General features: G+C 40.5%; 1 protein-coding gene across 2 annotated transcripts in view; it reads left to right on the forward strand.

Moving 5' to 3' along the window:
- anp32b (acidic nuclear phosphoprotein 32 family member B) overlaps nucleotides 1-20,191 on the forward strand; it is a 53,734-nt gene that overhangs the window by 6,159 nt on the left and 27,384 nt on the right. The window contains exon 2 of one of the 2 annotated variants that reach the window (XM_087995601.1): nucleotides 18,788-18,974. In XM_087995601.1, the coding sequence (XP_087851727.1) occupies nucleotides 18,933-18,974 (42 nt within the window). In that variant the 5' untranslated portion in view covers nucleotides 18,788-18,932. The remainder of the gene's footprint in view (nucleotides 1-18,787; nucleotides 18,975-20,191) is intronic. The other variant, XM_043717108.2, reaches the window with a different exon arrangement.

A 20,191-nucleotide genomic window follows, 5' to 3' on the forward strand; every position in this document is an offset into this window, starting at 1 on the left:
ATGTCAAAAGTCCAGGTTGCTGCTACCAGTGCAGTACTGTCATAGGTGTCATCTTTTGGGATGAGGTGTTTGGGGTGGCAAGTGGTTCAGTGGTTAGCACTGTTGTCTCATATCACCAGGGACCCAGGTTTGATTACAGCCTCGGGCGACTGTCTGTGTAGAGTTTGCACATTCTCCCCATGTCAGTATGGGTTTCCTTTGGGTGCTCCGGTTTCTTCCCACAATCCAAAGATGTGTAGGTCAGGTGAATTGGCCATGCTAAATTGCTCATAGTGTTAAGTGCATTAGTCAGGGGCGGGGGGGAGAAATGGGTCTGGGTGAGTTACTCTTCGGAGGTGTGGTGTGAACTTGTTGGGCCAAAGGGCCTAACCTGATGTAAAAAATCTCATGGCAGCACTTTAAAGAAAAGCAAGGGTGCTCCCTCAGGTTCTTCTGGGTTCGTGGCCAATATTCATCCCTCAATCGACATCACAAAAGACAGGGAGACAGTGAGGACTGCAGATGCTGGAAGCCAGAGTCCGTAAATGTGAAGGTGGAAAAGCACAGCAGGTCAGACAGCATCCGAGGAGCAGGAAAGTCAACGTTTCGGGCCGAAATCCGGTCACAATCACACTGGTATTTGTGGGAACGCTTTGTGCACACGTTAGCTGTTACATTTCAAGAGTGACTTTTGTGTTGAAAGTACATCAACAATTTTTCACTTTGAGACATTTGGTGGTCATGAAAGGTGCCGCAGACATGCTCGCCTTTCTTCCATCCAAGCAAAGTTTATGCGAAGCAAAGTTGTATTATCTGCAGAGATCTTTTGGCGTCTCCACAACAAGTTACATTTATATTGTGCCTTTAGTGTAATTTTCAAGGAGCTTCACAGATTATCAAACAAAATTCAACATGGGGCCCATATCACTGATAACTTGTTCAAAGTGATGTGTTTCTGTTTCGGAAGATGACAGCTGGAAAGATTTTGAAGCATTGCCACCAGTGATGGAGCAACTAAAATCAGGCTGTTCAACAAGTCAGATTGGAGGAATGTAGAGATCTCAGTTGTAGATTAGAGAAGTTTGCAGAAGGTATTGGGTCATGGAGGTATATCAAAACAAGAATGACATTTTTTATAATTATGACATTGTGTAAATGGGAACCTGGGCAGATTGCATAGCACCCAAAGAACGAATGAGACTGAATTTGAATTCGAGCAGATTTTTCGATAATCTCAACTTTAAAGGATAGGATGTAGAAAGCTAGTCGCGTGTGTTTTAATTATTGAGTCTAGAGGTAACAAGGACATGGAAGATGGTCACAGCAGCAAGTAAGCTGAGGCAGGTGTTGAATCAGATATTTGATTAGAAGCTTAACAGAATCAAATATGACACTGCAGTTGCAAATAGTCTAGGGCAACGTCAGACACTTGCTAGAGTGAAGGATGGAGTCAGTGATTAGGAAATGAAGTTTATGGACGATACAGTGTAAAAATCTTCTCAATGGCTTGGACCAGACACTCCTTGTTAGTCTAGCAGGTGTCAGCTGAGGTTCAGTGGAAGGCACCCTCATTTCTGAATCTTCAGATTGTGATTGAATTCCCATTCCAGAGCTTTGAGCACAAAACCCTGATTGACACTTCTGGTGCACTCCTTGAGGGAGGTCTGCACTGTCAGAGCTGCCTTTCTTTTAAATAACATGTTAATCTGAGGCACTGTCTTACCTCTCATTTGGACGTAAAATATTTCATGGCGCTATACAGAGAACAGCGTGCCAATGTTTATCCTCAACCAACATCACTGTGACAGATTATCTAGGCATCATCATATTTTTGGTTTGTTGGATTTTGCTGTGCATGTTTGGGCACCCCATTTCTGCATTGCAACAATATAATACTTCCAAAACATTTTCCAGTCAATCAAGTGTTTTTGAACGTGCTGAGGTTGTGAAAGGTGCTATAGAAATGCATGTCTTTGTATCACCGCTAGATTTGCTATCATCACAGTCCTAATGCAGTCACGTCACTTGGTGATGCTACTGGCACCAAATCATTCTGAGACCTGTCAATTCCAGTTGTTTGTACAGCATCTTCTTTCACTCTTTTCATCATTAGGTGTGGTGCTGCTGCAGTTCACTCTATTTTTGGCGTTGCATAGCATCCTGCATAACTGGATTGTTGCCATGAATCTCCCTTGTACATTCCCCATGCTGAGTATAGATTTTATAGCTCACAGTGTAACCGGTAACAACAGGAAAATATTCCAGCAAATTGGTTTCTATAATATTAAGTTTAGAAAGAACCTGCATTTACACCGCACCTTCATAATATCCTTAGGACATCCAAAAGTACTTCATGTGCAATTAATTCCTTTTTAAGATTGGCAGTGGACTGTTCAGCCCCTTGAATTCAACCTAGTGCTCTGGCAGCAATATATACATTAATACTGCCTATTTCCACCTCTGTAACATTGCTTGATTTGCCCTGTACAACACATTTGCTACTGAAACCCAGATTACCTGTATTTGCTTCCAAAATTCACTCTTCCACCATGCACATGTTTATTTGTTCATTTGTGTTGTGGCATTGTTAACTAGGCCAGCATTTAAAACCCCATCCTAATTGCCCAAAAGGTAGTTAACAATAAACCATACATTGCTGTGGGTCTGGTCTTGCATCTAGGCCAGACCATGTAAGATTGGCAGACTTACTTCCTTGAAAGGGCATTAAAGTTTTTAACAACAATCAACAGTAGATAAGACTAGCTTTTTACTCTCTAATTTTAAAAATTGAATCCATGGGGGAAATTCCACCATCTGTCATAGTGGAATTAGAGTCTACATCCTCAGAAAGTTAGCCTGGGGTTCTGGATTGCTAGTTAGTCAGATCGCCATGCTCGTTGATCTCTCATATTCTACACTCCATAAATTTGAGGTAATTTCAATACTGCTCAGGTCTGAATCAGCAACGGTCTTGTCTCCCATTCAGCACTGTGCTCACATTGGCATCTGAAGAAGTAACATTTTGATTATAAAACTCTTACCCTCTTTTTTTAAAAAACCCTTAAATGCCTCACCTTTCCCTATCTTTGAGACCTTCTGTACCCTGAACCTCTGGGATCTCTGCGTTCAGTGAAGTTTTGCTGTTGAGCATCCAAGATTTTAGTTGATTAATTGGTGGCCATGCCTTCCAATGCCTGGGCTCGATGAACTGGAATTCTCTATCTCCTGACTAACTGTCTACCTCTCCTTCCACATTCATGATGTTCTGTAAAGCTTAATATTTAGTCATGTGAACTAGTTTTTGTACTACTTTGGCTTATTATCATGCTTTGACTTGTAATGGGCCTGGGAAGTATCTTGGATGCTTCATTATGTAAAAGGCTCTATATGAATATTTGTCGTTGTTAGCAAACATCATCAATGCTAGTTTATCTGGTAATTACCACATTATTTTGCATAGGATCTTGCTGTGCATAAATGACTGCCATGCTTCCCATATTACAACAGTGACACTCTCTGCCATGGGATCTCTTGTGGGGAAAAAAAGCCATTCAGCCAGGTCTTTGCTGCCTTTTGAAAGAGCCTATTCAGCCAGTCCCATTCCCCCACCCTTTCCTCGTAGCTCTGCAACTCTTCCCCTTCAGATATTTATCAAATTTCTTTTTAAAGTTTTGTATTGAATCAGCTTCCACTGCCTTTTCTAGCAGTGCATTCCAGATCAGTTTTCAAAAACAATCTTCTCACCCTTCCAGTTATTTAGCCATCTTAATTTAACTCCCCAAGATTCCACAGTCCACACCTTCGAAACATACAACCTCTATCAATAGAGGGACAAGGGCAGCAAGTTCATCAGAATACTGCCACCTGCAATTTTCCTTCCAAGTCTCAAGCCGCCCTGATGTGGAAATATATTACTGTTCTTTCCCTGTCATGGGTCATGACAGAAGGCTCAAGAAGGCAGCTCACCACTACCACCTCTAGGGCAATTCTGTATGAGCAATAATTGCTGGCCTATCCAATGACTTTCCGAGAATGGTTTTAAAAAAAGTTGTTGTGCCTATATGTTAAACTTATTGTAACAAGTGCAAAAACTACTGGGATCTCTCTGTACTGCAACATTTTGCAGTTTTTGTCCCTTAACCTACTGTTGTACTTGTCTGTTCCTGCCAATGTGAACAAGCATATCAGCCAATTTTGTTTGCCCACTTAATCAACCTATCCAAATCTCTTTGCAGACTTTATCCACTTTGTAACTTGCTTTTCTACCTAACTTTGCATTCTCAGTAAATTTGGCTCCAGTACAGTCAGTCCCTTCATCTAAGTTATTAACATACCCAATAGATTTTAAGTAATTCAGCACCAGTACTAATCTCTGTAGAAGTCTGCTAGTTACGATTTACCAAGCAGAAAATGCCCCATTTAACACAATTCTGTGTTTTCAGTTAAATCTTCTTAACTTATAACCCACAACACCATGGCCTCTTCTGTAATTTTTTTTGTGGCACCTTATCCATTTTTTCTAACCTGCTTGTAACATACTTAAATAACTCAAATGTATCAAACACACTTTTCCTTTCTGTTTGACAAAACATCCACCTGATTATAGTATGATTTTCTAAGTGATCTACTTCTAGCTCCTTAAATGTTTATTAGCATTTTCCAATGACAGATGTTAGGCTAATTTTGGGCGTGCAGTTTTCTGCTTTCTTTCTCTCCTTTTTTTTTACAATGATGTTATGTTTGTGGTTGTTCAATTCACTGGAGCCTTTCTGGAATCTAGAGAATCTTGGAAGCATACAATCAATGCATTTATTATCTCTGCAGCTTTATATCTTAAGACTTTGGGATGCAAGTGATAAGGCCATGTCAGGAAATCATGCCTGATAAATTTATTCAAATTCTTTTGAGGATATAACAAGTGTGGTAAATAAAGGGGAACCAATAGATGAAATACATTTAGGTTTCCAAAAGGCATTTGATAACATACTGCATAAAGGTGACTTAATAAGAGCCCGTGGTGTTGGGTAGTATGGTTAGAGGATTGGCTAACTAATAGACCAAGTTGGACTAAGAGAAAATTTTAAGGATGGCAGCTTATAGTTACTGGAGTGCCACGGGGATCAGTCTTTGGGCTATGAGGGAAGAGAACGTATGATTTCCAAGTCTGATGACACAAAAAAATAGTTGTGAAGGCAAATAGTGAGGTTGGCATAGTCTGCAGATAAATATAGACATGTATAGGAATATAGAGGAATGAATGAGTAGGCAAAAAATCAGCAGATGAGATATGATGTGAGAAAATATGAGGTTATGCACTTTGGCAGGAAGAGTAGAGAAGCTGATTATTAATTAAATAGAGAAAGCTGCAGCACAGATGGAATGGGCTACTTTTGCTCCAATGTCATATGATCCGGGGCGATGGCAATGTTTAATCCCATTACTTTTACCAATTTTACTTTATCACAATCATGATTGTCTTAAGTTCCTCCTTCTATGATTTGATCAAAGATGTTCTAATGTTCTTGGCGTGGTTTTGTGCTTTCTACTACGAAGATGGATGCAATTCTCCAGTATCATTCTATGGGATCAAAACTCACTTCAGCTACTCTGTCCTTTTTTATATATTTCTGGAGGCTTTTTCTGATTTTTCTTTTTTTTTGTTCATTTTCTCTCATACTTTAATTTCTTCCCTTTTTATTATTGAAGGTAGCATCTGGTTTCTGAACTTTTTCCAATATTCCAATACGGATAATCTTCATAGTACCGCACTCCATTTCTTTCAAATGTTATGCCTTCCTTACTTTTCTGAGCCAAAGGTGATGCATCCTTCTCAGAGTCCTTCTGTCTCAAAGGAATATATTCCAGAATTGGACACTGGTCTAGTGGAATCATTGATTTATAAACAATTTTAGCATTACTCCACTGCATTTATATTTTGTTCATCTATTTATAATGCCATGTTGTAATTCTAATTAGTAAATGGTCTTGAAACAACAAAGGTGTGAAATCTGATGGATTTCTTGCCAAGTTGTAACCCCATTGTGTTTTATAAATAGTGACAATTAGATTAATTCTTTACAATTTGTATTTCCTACATAGCTATATTTTTTCACATTTGTATCCATATGATAAAAGTTTCTTTCCTGTTTTTTGTTCTTCATTACCTAATTAAGAGGCCAGGAAATGGCCTGTTCTCTTAAACAAGATTCACCACTAGATGGTGTAGAATATGCCTAGTCTTTTACTTTCCTTTTATTTATACTTTATTTTATTTTATAAGGGCATGTAGCGTCTTTCACAATCTCAAAATATCTCTAAGCACTTGTTAGTCAATGAAAAATTTCTACTGGTTGTGGTTATAAGTAATATGGAGCCAAGATATACATATCAAACTGCCACAAATAACATTTGAGATAAAGAGCAGATAGTTTGTTTTGGTTTTCTAGTGATGTGGATTGCAGGACAAATATCCCAGGGTGCCTGAGCAATTGACAATGTTTTCTTCAAAATAATGCCATGAGAGTATTTTAGAGCTAAAGATTCAATGCAACAACAACTCCCTCAGTGTTGACCTTTCAACAGTATGTCATGTCCTTGGTACTGAGTCCCCGATAGTGTGGCACTCCTTCAGCATGGATCCTCCTCCAATAGTGTGGTGCTCTTGTGGTACCAACCAGCCAAAGCCATGGTGCAACCTGAGCACTGAAGTGTTAACTTAGGTGTTTTGATCAAATTTCTTAAGTGGAATGTGAACCCATAACTTTGCCTCAGGTGCCAGAGTGTTACTCAATAAGTCCGGGCTGTTAGTGTGCTAGAGTAGAATAATATTCTGTCTTATATTCCCACATAAAAAAAATCAGCAATTTAAGGGTCTGGGGAGTGCTCTTGTGTCCTGGCCAATATTTTCTCCTGAACTGCCATTATTAAAATCAGATTATCTGGTCTTGATCACATTGTCTGTGGGACCATACTATGGGTAACTTGGCTTCTACTGCATTTTCCTACATTACTACTGTGACTTCACATTAAATATAGCTCATTGGCTGCAAAACTTTGGGATGTCTAGTGAAGGTTAAAGACTGAGTGGATGGTCCAGAACCAGGGGACAAAGTTTCAGAATAAGATGACAACCCTTTAGGACTATGGTACCGGATCATGGAATGGTTACAGTACAGAAGGAGGCCTTTCAGCCTGTTTAGTCTGTGTTTGCTCTCCAAATGTGATTTAGCTAGTCACATTGTGCTGTCTTTGTGGCCCACACATTTTCTTCCACTTCAGGTGCACATTCTATTCTGTTTTGAAAGCTGAAATTGATTTTATCTCCAGCACACTCTTAGGCTGTGCATTCCAGATTCTAAGTACTCGCTGCATTAAAATTATTTCTCATCTGCTTTCTAGTTTTTTAATCAGGTTGCTAAAAGATTGTTACTGTCCTACAAACAGCAATTGCTTAAAGCTTTAAAGTGTTGTATTTACAGACAGACCCCTCAGAGGCTGCAGCACAGTGATATGCAGTCAAGAAGAATCTGATCTAGGAGTCCTCAACATTGACTCTCGATGCCATAAGATCTCATGGCATCAAGCAGATGATGCATGTATGGAATGAGCTGCCAGAGGAAGTGGGTACAATTACATCATTTTAAAAGGCATCTGGATGGGTACATAAATAGGAAGGGTTTAGAGGGATATGCGTCAAATGGGACGAGATCAGTTGAGGATATCTGGTTGGTATGGAGAGTTGGACTGAAGGGTCTGTTTCTATGCTGTGTAACTCTATAACTCTAGGTCAAGTGTAGCGAAGGAAGCAACATGTTGATTACCAGCTACGTCCACCTCTTCAACTGATCTATCAGTACTCCTACATATTGAATGGCACTTAGACAAAGCACTGAAGATTGTACTGGTAAAAAGTGCTCCCTGATTGTTTGGGGTCTTCAATGTCCATCACCAAGGGGGCTCAATAGCACCACTACACACTGAACCGGCCAAGACCAAAAGGACATAGCTGCCAGACAAATGAAAAATCTACTTGACTTCAACCTTACCGATCTATTTGACTCCGATTCTGCCATAAGTGTGTTGGCAGGAGTGACCACTGCACAATCCTTATGGAGATAAAGTCCCATCTTTACACTGAGGATACCCTCTGTCATTTTGGGTGGTACTACTATGACGATAAATAGGACAGATTCAGAACAGGTTCAGGAGCTCAGCTCCTTGTGGATGCACAGTTTTATGAGCCAATAACAGCAACAGAATTGCATTCAACCACAATCTGTAATTTCATTGTCTGGCATATCCCTCACACTTCACCATTAGCATCAAGCTGGGCTCCTTAGTTCAATGAAGAGACCAGGAGGTGCATCAGACCTAACTAATTAATAAAGTTAAAGAGTCTATCTAGTAAACCAACAACACAGGACTACTTGCCTGTCAAGCAACATAAGTGTCATTTGATAGACAGAACTAGACAATTACAGAGTCAACAGATCAAATCAAAATTCTACGGTCCTGCCACGTCAGTCATGAATGGACATTTGAACAACTATCTGCAGGAGGATGATACTCTAAATATCACCATCCTCACTATGTGGAAGCCCAGAACATCGGTGCAGAAAGATAAGGCTGAAATATTTGCAGTTGAAACTTTATTGCTGGAACAGCACAGCAGGTCAGGCAGCATCCAGGGAACAGGAGATTCGACGTTTCGGGCACAGGCCCTTCTTCAGGGCCTGTGCCCGAAACGTCGAATCTCCTGTTCCCTGGATGCTGCCTGACCTGCTGTGCTGTTCCAGCAATAAAGTTTCAACTTTGATCTCCAGCATCTGCAGACCTCACTTTCTCCTGAAATATTTGCAACCATCTTCAGCCAGAAACACCAAGTGGATGATTCATCTCAGCCTCCTTCAAAGGTCACCAGCATCACAGATGTTGGACTTTAGCCAATTCAGTTCAGTCAATGAGATATTCCAAGAAACTGTTGAAGGCAGTGGATACTGCAATGGATTTGGATCTTGACGACAATCCTCCAATGGTTCTGAAAATTTGTGCACCAGAACAAGACACCGGAGCCAGGCTGTTTGGGTACAGCTATAATGCTGGCATCTAGCTGGTAATGTGCAAAATTACCCAGGTATGTCCTGTCCACAAAATAAAGAGCAAGACAAATCCGACCCACTCTACAGTCCGATTATGTTTATTTTCAATCGTCAGTAAAATGTTGCAAGGAGTCATTGACAGTGCTATTGAGCAGCACTGGCAAACAATCTAGTGACCAGGTCGCCTTGTAGAGGGAGATGTGATGTCTCTCTGTTTTTAGAGAGAGAGATGGCACTGCAGCAAATAGTGTGATTTATCTTCTCCCCTTCCAGCTCCATTTTGATTTAGCCTCCTCCCCCTCTCCTTACCTCTCCCTCACCTGTGAATTTTTGCATTACTGTTAATGGCTTTACATGTAAATTAATCAATTGGAGAACACATGATTTACTGATGGTAGTTAAGAAATTATTTGGTAATGGGGAAAAATAGTTCAGTTGTGTCTCAGAGCACTTTTCCTTAAAGAAGGAAACAAAAGAAATAACCTAGTCACTTGTTCTCAGTTTGGGTTCCACCAGGCTGGCTTTGCTCCACACATTAGGGTATTGTTCGAAACATGGACAAAAGAGCTGAACTCAAGAAGTGAGCTAAGAAACACTGCTCTTGATATCAAGGTAGTATTTGACTGAATTTGACATCAAGGTGACCTAGTAAACTAAAGTCTGTCAGCATCAGGGAGGGAGTCAAGCTCTTAACTGGTTGGAGGCATATCTAGTATAAAGGAACATGTTTGTGGTTGGTTGAGGTCAATCATCTCAGCCTCAGAATATCTCTGCAAGAATTCCTCAGGATAGTATGCCAGGTTCAGACATCAGCTGTTTTGTCAATTCCCTTCCCTCCCTCATAAGGTGGTGATATGCAATCATTAACAAACAAATATTCAGCACCATTCCTGATTCCTCAGATACTGAAGCAATCCATGCCCAAGTGCAGCATGATCTGTACAACACTCTGGCTTGTGTTGATAATACTTACATTGTAAAACTGCCAGACAATGAATATTTCCAAAAAGAGAGAATCTAACCACCTTCTATTGACATTCAATGCGAATCCCACACTATCAACATCTCAGGTGGTTGATTAGAAACTGAATTGGGCTAGCCAAATAAATATGACGGCAGGTCAGAAGCTAGGAATACTGCAACTAAATCACCTTATTACTCCTCAAAGCCTCTCCACTATCTACAAGATGCCAGTGAGGAACATGATGGAATGTTCTCCACTTGCCTGGATGAGTGCAGTTCTAACAACACTTGATGCTCAACTCCTTCAGGGCAAAACAGCATGCTTGGTTGACAACCCATCCACTGCAGCAATCACCAAGACTCCTTCGATAGCAACTTCCAAACCTGTGACTTTTACCACCTAGAAGGACAAATACAGCAGATATGTGGGATACACTACTTGCAAGTTCCCCTCATAGTTCCCCATTACCTTGACATGGAACTGTATTACCTTTCCTTCAAAATTCTGGGACTGTGTTCTGAACTGTTCTGAGTGAACCTACACCATATGAACTGTAGTGGTTCAAAGTTCACCACCACCTTTTCAAGAGTAATTAAGAATGGCTAATCTACCAACATTGACCAGATCCCATGAAAGAATGGGGGGGAATGAGAAAAGGCATGTGGGTAAGTGGAGTTTTGTCACTGATTAGCCATGATCCTATTGAATGGGAGTACAGACTTGGGGCTCAATGACTGCATCCTGTTCTGATGTTCCTTACTTCAGAAGCAGTTTTTACTTGCACAATCCTACATTTTTCAGGAGCATGTATATTTTATGACTGTGCTGTACATATACCTGCCATATCATGATACCCAGTGCCTCATGTCATAAGAGTAGTAATTAACCCTTAGCTAATAATCTTTTTGTAAAGTCAAATTGTTACTTAAAATATAGCAAGTAATACCCCCCTCAAGGGCATCTTGTTTGTCATGTGACTGCGTGCACCGACCGTTATCTCTTTCTTCAGTTTGGAGACACTGAAATTTATAAAATGTAGCGCTTCCAAGGCTGGAGCAGTTAAATTTTTTTTTATTAGATTAGATTAGATTAGATTACAGTGTGGAAACAGGCCCTTTGGCCCAACAAGTCCACACCGACCCGCCGAAGCGAAACCCACCCATACCCCTACATTTACCCCTTACCTAACACTACGGGCAATTTAGTATGGCCAATTCACCTGACCCTGCACATCTTTGGACTGTGGGAGGAAACCGGAGCACCCGGAGGAAACCCACGCAGACACGGGGAGAACGTGCAAACTCCACACAGTCAGTTGCCTGAGGCGGGAATTGAACCCGGGTCTCTGGCGCTGTGAGGCAGCAGTGCTAACCACTGTGCCACCGTGCCGCCCAAACTCTTTGGCAAACTCTTAAAGATTTTAAGACTAAAGCAAAAACGCATTTTGTCTTTAATGTGGTGAAGAAAAATCCGAAGGCACTTTGACATGTTATCAAACAAAATCTGATATCCCTCACTCAAAATATTTTGACAGGTGACCAAAAGCTTAAAGGAGGTTGTGAATTTTAAGGAATGCCCGAAAGAATGAGGGTGGTGGTGAAGGATAAGGGACAGGATAGGTTCAGGGAGGAAATTCCTGATCTTGGGCAAAAGGCCATAATTTGAGCAGAGCCAAGACCTTTGACGGCAGTGGGGCTAAAGGAGGTTGCAGAAACTGAATGAGAATGTGTAGGGGTTATGCAGTGGTAATGAGTGAGCACTTGGAGGAATAAAAGGATGAGAATTGTAAAACCAATATATTGCAGATACTGGAAATTTAACTTTAAAAGCAGCAAATGCTCATCAGGTCTGGCAGCATATATTTGGAGAAAGGAAAACAGATTAAATGTATCTGTTGAAAGGTTTTCATGTTGTTTCTGTCTAAGGATGCTGCCAGACCCGATGGAGGCCTTCCAGCTTTTCCTATTCTTATGCACAAATACTAAAAACTGGTTTGAATAACTCAACGTGTCACCATTTGGTGTGTTGACCCATTAAATCATTAAGCGAGGATTCCATGAATTGAAATGCATTTCTTCTCATGAGAGAATTCAGATAACAATCTGTTACCAATTTCATTAAGCTTTTTTATGTTTTTGATTCAATAATAGCAGTCAAAAAGGAAATGGATAAATAATTGACAAGGAAACATTTGCAGGGCTACAGGGAAAGATTAGGGAGGAGTAGGACTTAATGCAGGCCTTTTGAAAAAAACAATGAATTATATGTTAAATGGTTACCTTCTCAACCATAGGATTATATGCATTTGTAATTGCTAATCTACCTGCAAAAAGTCAGAGTCCAAATTGCTTGAGGGAGAATGTGTGGCAAGTGCATGTCTACCTTTTGCTTTTGCAAATTCAGAATGCATTTATTTTTGTACTTCATATAATTTGAGGATAAGTCTCAGTGTTTTTACCAGTGTGGTGAAGCATTTATGGTCTTTTACTGGATTTATTATAAGTGGAAGATTTATTTCCCTTTAGTTTACTCCAAAGAAAATTCAGAATTTTGGGATTTTCCATTTTTACTTTATTGCTGTTGCCTAAAGCCATCATCTGATAGGTTTAAACATAATTCAAAGAATGGACAGAACAGATCCAATGGAAGAAAATCCAAAATTGGAGCATAAGTCCAGTAAGTTTTAACTTTTTTAAAAATTTCATGGCCTATGGTGATGGAGGGGAGGGAGTGCTCTCAAAACAAAATCAGTCGTAAACGTTAATTTTTTTTTTCAATTTTGACTCAAAATGTGAGGGATGAAAGAGAGAATGTTTGTTTTAAAATTCTTAACAGTTTTAATGAAGAAAACGTTGTTACTTGTGGAAAACTCCAAAACTGGGGGTCAGAAATGCAAGACGAGTCACTAAAAGAATCTGTTAAGGAATTCAGAAGTGATTTATTCCATTCTTTTGTGGGATGTGGACATCACTGATGAGGTAGCGTTTCTTACCCTTGAGAATGTGGCTGGTGAGCTGCTTCCTTGAACCACTATTGTTCATGTGGTGCAGCCACACCCACAGCACTGTTAGGAAGTAAGTTCAAGGTGCTTTTACCCACCAGCCATTAAGGAATGGCAAAATCATCCCAACTCAGGATGGTGAGTGGCTAGGAGGGGAACTTGCAGGTGGTGGTGTTCATATGCATCTGCTGCCTTTGTCATTGTAACTGGTAGAGGTCAGACTTTGGAAGGTGCTGTTGAAGGAGGTGTGACAAATCGCTGCTGTGCGTCTTATACACTTCATTATGCAATGGTGATAATGCTGAATTCTCTACTATAGGCAGTTGTTGAGATGAATGACATAGATGCATCTAAGGGGACATCAGATCCTTACATGAGGGTAAATGGAGGAATATTGCTAATTAGATGAAGAGAAGTGGGTGGAAGCTCATGGTGCATAAATGCTGACGTAGATCAGATGGGCCAAATGGCATGGTTGGTGCCATAAAAGTTTGAAATAGTTCTTTGATTCTGACTCTACAATCTTATAGTCGAATGGTTTTTGGATGCACTGTGAAATTTGACATCTGAGTAGGTTTTGGGAGGCTCTAAAAAGTTCCCATCTCCACAAGCCTAGCTTTGGAGAAAGTGCCTGGAACATTCATATTTTCTTTTGGGCAAGGTGGGGAGGGAGCTGGTAGTGGGAGTCTGGCCAGCCGCTCTGGAATCAGTTGTGGAGGCAACTGTAGGGGAAATGGGCAATGTGAAAGGTCAGCCTACAGGACTTGGAAAGAATAAAATATCTGACCCTCCCGCCCCCTCCTTTCTCACCCCACAATCTCCCGATGCCACTTCATGCCCCTGCCCCCACCCCCATTAGCCTCTCATATACTCTGACAATCAATGACCCCAATGATCTTGTATAACCTCCATGTCAATTTGTACCAAATCATGGCTTCTATTTAATACGTTTACTGAGCATGCCAACTCATCCAGTATCCACCATAGATGGACCTCATGACTCACGCTGAGATGAAATAAGATCAAATATTAAGAGTCTGTTAAAGATTTCAGTATTTTGGTAAAAAGGAACTCATTGATTTTTAAAAAACATTCAATGCATTTAAATTGTTTCAATTGATTAATCTCTTACAAAAATAAGCATTCTTATTCATTGCCCTACACCAGAGATTTTATAGGTATTTGGAGCTATCAGTTAAATTGTGAAGTGACAAGTACACCACTGTGATTATTTCTGAAATCAGCCATTCAGTACAAATCCTGTAATGATGGGCTTCAGACTTCCATCATCAGACATTGTGACTAGCACGCACTATTCTCTTCTGAAACTGAAGTTCTTTTTCTCAAATTTAAAGGTGTGGAGATTTAAATGTCTTAATAGCATGAGCATTCTAATGAGTTTATTGACATTTTACACTCCTTCATGACTACTTTTAATCTTAAAAAGCACTTGACTTCTCCAAAGATACCTGTCCAAAGGTGTCCCCAGACCTATCTAAAATACTTTTTCATCTGTCCAACAGTGTATCCCAATGCTTTGAAAAACTCGACCAAGATTAGACTAAAAAGTACAAAACTCACAAGGTGTGTTTTGGATATCCTGCTGACAGAAATTGGATCTATTTGAAGGCAGCTATACTTATAGCTGTGCAGCTAGCTCCGTAAAGCAAACGACAAGCTGCCCCTCGCGTTTCCTCATTGGTGCAAATTATGGGTTAGGGAATGGGCCTTCTGGAATTTGGATTTGCCACTGTTCTGGATATGTTGCTTGCCTTCATTGCTCAGACCATTGAGAATAAAAGTTGGGTCATCACGTTGCAGTTGTGCAGGGCGTTGGTGGGACCAGTTTTGGAGTACTGTGTACAGTTCTGGTTGCCCTGCTATAGGAAGGATATTATTAAATTGGAGAAGGTGTAGAAAAAAATTTTAGATTAGATTCTCTACAGTACGGAAACAGGCCCTTCGGCCCAACAAGTCCACACCGACCCTCCAAAGACTAACCCACCCAGACCTATTCCCCTACCCTATATTTTCCCCTGACTAATGCACCTAACACTGTGGGCGATTTAGCATGGCCAATTCACCTGACCTGCACATCTGTCGGTTTCCTCCCACAGATTGTGGTAGGAAACCGACACAGACGTGAGGAGAATATGCAAACTGCACACAGACAATCGCCCAAGGCAGGATTCAAACCTGGGTCTCTGGTGCTGTGAGACAGCTGTGCTAACCACTGAGCCACCATGCCACCCCAAATTTACGAGGATGTTACCAGGGTTGGAGGACTTGCGTTGTCAAAGGGGAGGCTGGCTGTTTTTTTCACAGGAGCATAGGAGGTTGAGAGGTGACCTTACAGTGATTTATAAAATCATGAGATGCATAGATAAGGTGAATAGCAAAGGTCTTTTCCCAAGAGTAGGGGAGTTCAAAACTAGAGGGCATTTTCTTTAAAGTGACTGGAGAAAGATTTAAAAGAGACATGAGGGGCAACTTTTTCACACACAGGGTGGTTCATATGTGGAATGAACTTCCAGAGGCGTGGTAGATGTTGTAACTGTACTTACATGTAAAACACATTTACACAAGTACATGAAGAATAGGAAACGTTTAAAGAGGTATGGGCCAAACGCAAGCAAATGGGACTAGTTTAGTTTGGGAAATTTGGTCGGCATGGATGAGTTGAACTAAAGGGTCTGTTTCCATATTGTATGACTCTAATTTGAAGAGCATCTCTGTCATTGTGTAATTTTGTAACATTAATCCAATGTTGAACTCTATAGACCAGAAATATGTCTGGTTTGATTTCCAATCTTTGCTGCAGTAAATGTGACAAGCAATTCAGGATTAAAGAAGGGTGTGTCAGTCATGGTTCCTGTTCTTGATGACTATTATACGTTAATAACAGGTGATAAAGTTATTTAGTTTGCCTTGGGATATGCATCCAGAACAAACTAAGCTCCTGACAAAATCATCAATTCAGTGATCCCTGTTGGAAATACACTTAGGTCACTCTGGATGGACTGTTGTCTGCACTGTAGAAAAGTCAGCCTTGTTTCATAGGGTCATCTAGAACTGCCACAGAACTGTTTCCCAGCTGAGGGTTTGTGCTTTCTGAAGGATTGAGTAATTTTTCCCCCAGTAGAGAGGGATAGGTATTCTGCTCCTAGCTTGTTGCCTGTTCAACTTCAGGGAACCCAGAGTTATCCATCTGGTTCACTGAGCCTCCATTCAAGGTTCAAGCTCACCGTTTACTCTGTGCCACTATGCTGAATTATAATGAATCGTTAACAGAAATTCTCTGTCCCTTCACAACCTCCCACCTTGTTATAAATCTGCATCTCAAGTGAAACAAGTGATCTGCAATCTTGGGCATCTTGCCATCTTAGCATGGTATTGGCAAAGATGTGTTCGGTGGTATAAACACGGAGGTAGAAACTGAGGACCAGAAGGAGGCTGTTTAGGTCTTTACCCCTGAACGTCCATTCATAAAGATGGTGGTTATTTGCAATCTCTTTTTTATTTATTTACCCTCTCTTGTCTCATATTTCTTAGTTTTTTGTTTGTTGATCAAAGGTTGCTATCAAACTTAGATTTAAAATTGGCAATTTAACTTACATTAATGGCCATTTGTGGATGAGAATTCCAGCTTTTTGTTCATGTAGAACTGTGTTTCCTAGTTTCACACCCGAAAGGTCTGGCTGTGATGTTTAGATTCTGCCTTCCAGTGCTGGACTCACCATCCAGCAGCAACAACTTCTCTCCGTTCTCCTCAGTATCTTTGTAATCTTCAATCAAATCACCCTTTCACTATCAGAAATCCAGGCAATGCACCCCAAGTTTGTGAAAACTCTTTTCTGGTCCGTGTGGATAACCTGAAACCCACCTTCATCTCAGTTTATTGGTATTTTTTTCTGCTCCTACCTCACTTATCTTCATCTAGGCTTCATTTTGAATGCATCGATATTATTTGCCGTCATGGTTACAAGGTCCACATTCTAACTCCTCTCTGGCTTGAGAAGCTTATCCTGAATTCCTTATTGTTTTATTAATGACAGTCTTGTATTTATTTCTGTTAGTTGTACTCCCCACCCCCCCACCCCCCCGAGTCAGAATAACCAACCTTCCTGGACCTTTAAGGGACCATCCTGTATTTGATGTGGTTCTCCCATGTCTTTGATTTTCTCTGATGGGGTGCTATTTTGTAATCCCTGTGCATTACACATCTGCACACTGTGTTCTTGTCTTGATGGTCCACTCTCTCAGGATCGGCAACCCTGCATCTGTTCTGCCTGCCCTGCCAGTTGTCCCTTAATTCCTATGTCTCTCTGTCTCTCTCACTCTCTGTCTCTCTCACTCTCTGTCTCTCTCTCTCTCTCTGTCTGCCCCACCACCCCACCCACACACTATCAAACTACTTCATAATTTTGAAGATCCCTCATCAGATCACCAGCCAACCCCCCTTCTTGCTCCTTCCCACCCCCTCCCACCCCCCCACCGAAAGCAGCCCAACTTGTGGTGTGCCTCCTGTAGTGCAGGAATTAGGGAGTTAACCCAAGCAGCAAAGGATGGTAGTTACTGATTTGTTCCTCAAGTCAAGAATTGAAGGATTGTAGGAGGTTGCAGAGATGAAAAGAGGCGAATCCCTAGTGGGATTTGAGAATGAACATTTTCGATCCAGGTGATGCTTTAATTGGAAGCTAATGGAGGTGAGTGAGCTCGGGAGTGGAGGTTGGGCAATAGGTGGTAGAGGTTTCAAAGAATGCAGATTACAGAGGATGTAAAGTGGGAAGGTTTCTTTCTGACCTTAATTCTGACTGTCTGCTTATGATGCTATTTTGTAACATTGAAGATTTAGAATTAAAACACTGCTCAATTTTCCAAGCAAAATGCACTATTGTAGTGCAAGGTCTCCTTGTACTTTAATTATGAAGAGTTTTAATAAAGTCAATAAAGAGTAACTCCTTACAGTGGCAAGAGAACAGGTAACCACAGGACATACATTTTAAGATGATTGACAAAAGGGCCAGAGGGGAAATGAATTTTTATTTTTTCTGCAGTGTTTTGTGGTTTGGAAAATCCTTCCTGAATGCTGGTGACAAATTCAATTCAATCACTTTGAAAGGAATTGGATTTAAAAAAAAAGATAAAAACTGCAGAGCGACAGAAGAAGAGCAGGGAAAAGGAGACTAACTGGATACTTTTTCAAAATACAGTGACAGGCTCAGTGGGGTGGATGGTCTCCTCCTGATTTAATTTCATGTTGGTTTTTCTGCCTGCCTTGTAAACAGATGCATTGTATGAAATTGTGGTGTAATTTCCATACTATAGGATTAACTTCCTACAACATTAATACCAGAAAATGGATCGAACTGCATTTAAATCTTGATTCAGTTTTACAAAACCTTGGTGAGACCATACCTGAAGATTTTTATGTAGTTTTGTTCTCCTTTAAGTAAGGAAAAAATTGGAGGGACCTGCAGCAGAGATTCCTTAAACTCAAACCTGGGATGGTGAGATTGCCATGTGAAGAGAAATTTGAAGAAACTGGGTTTGTATTCTCCAAAGTTTAGAAGAATTAGCAGTGACTTTATTGAAACATATAATATTCTTAAAAGATGCTCTCCTGGCTGTGGATCTAGAAAATGTGGGACGTGGCCTTAAAATAAGACATTTAAGACTGAGATGAGGGAGAATTTCTTCACTTGGAGGTATTGAATCTTGTTTTCTCGGGTTTTGTTTTTACAGTAAGGGCCTCAATTGGCAAATCATTTGTTCGTTCTAGGTGCGAGAGCTTGTTCTTGACAACTGCAGATCGAATGAGGGTAAAATTGAAGGTCTGACGGCTGAATTTGAGAATCTGGAGTTCCTCAGCTTGATAAATGTTGGGTTGATGTCTGTCACGAACCTTCTCCGTCTTCCCAAACTGAAAAAGGTGAGTCTTCAGCATGGCAATTTTGGAGGGAACAAAAGTACTTTTGCTATGTCACGATATTGTAGTGTTGTGGTGCCTGTTATGCAGTTCTCTGCAGAGGTACACTTTGTTTATATTTTTATATAAGTAATAGTTGCTCAAAATCTTCTAGTGGACCCCATCTCAATCTCCTCAACAGACAATTGATTTTCCAATGTATAATTTCAGTTACATTACACAGTAAGTTTTTGCTATAAATTCTGTGTTAGGATTGAGCCCTCCACTACCACCTGATGAAGGAGCGTCGCTCCGAAAGCTAGTGTGCTTCCAATTAAACCTGTTGGACTATAACCTGGTGTTGTGTGATTTTTAACTTTGTAATCCTCTTATCCTGTAAGACAACAATTGGATTGCACAAAAAAATGCCTAATATTTGGATAGGATTTGGTGGTGATTAGTGAGGTATGGTTGCAGGGAGACCACGTTTGGGAATTGTATATCTAAGGGATAATCAGTTTCGGATAGAAAGGAAAAGGAGGTGGTGTAGCTTTGTTAGTAAAGGAAAAGATCAGTACTGTATTGAGAAATGCTGTCAGCACTGGAGACCAAGTCACAGAATCAAAAACAAATTGCTGGAGAAACTCAGCATCGGTGGAGAGAAAGCAGAGTTAATGTTTCAAAATATTAACTCTGCTTTCTCTACACCAATGCTGCCAGACCTGCTGAGTTTCTCCAGCAATCTCTGTTTTTATTTCAGATCTCCAGCATCTATAGTTCTTTGTTTTATTTTCAGGCATGGAAAAAGGGTGGGTGGAAATAAACAAGAGCAAGGGAAAAAGGGAAAAGTAATCTGTTGATCATCAAACAGTAGTGGGGCACAGAACAAATGAAGAAATACTAGAGGCTTCTAAGAAAGAACAGTAATAATCATGGGTAATTTAATATAGATTAAGATATAGATTAAGTAAAATTGGCATGGGTAGCCTCAAGGGAGAGTTTATTGCATTTAATAGATTTGTTCAAAGGGACAATATGTTGGAGAGCCAACCAGGGAGCAGGGTATTCTGGATTTGATGAGATTAAAGATCTCATAGTAAAGGATCCTCTACGGAACAGTGATCATAGCATACTAGAATTCCAAATTCAGTTGGAGGACAAGAAACAGGATTCCCACGCTTGCTTTCTGCAATTAAACTAAGGTAACTACATAGACATGAGAACAGATCTGGCCCTAGCGG

Source organism: Chiloscyllium plagiosum, unplaced genomic scaffold (genome assembly GCF_037043375.1).
Source record: "Chiloscyllium plagiosum isolate Xiang-an unplaced genomic scaffold, Cpla_swu_hap1 HiC_scaffold_2, whole genome shotgun sequence".
In the NCBI taxonomy this organism is placed as follows: domain Eukaryota; kingdom Metazoa; phylum Chordata; class Chondrichthyes; order Orectolobiformes; family Hemiscylliidae; genus Chiloscyllium; species Chiloscyllium plagiosum.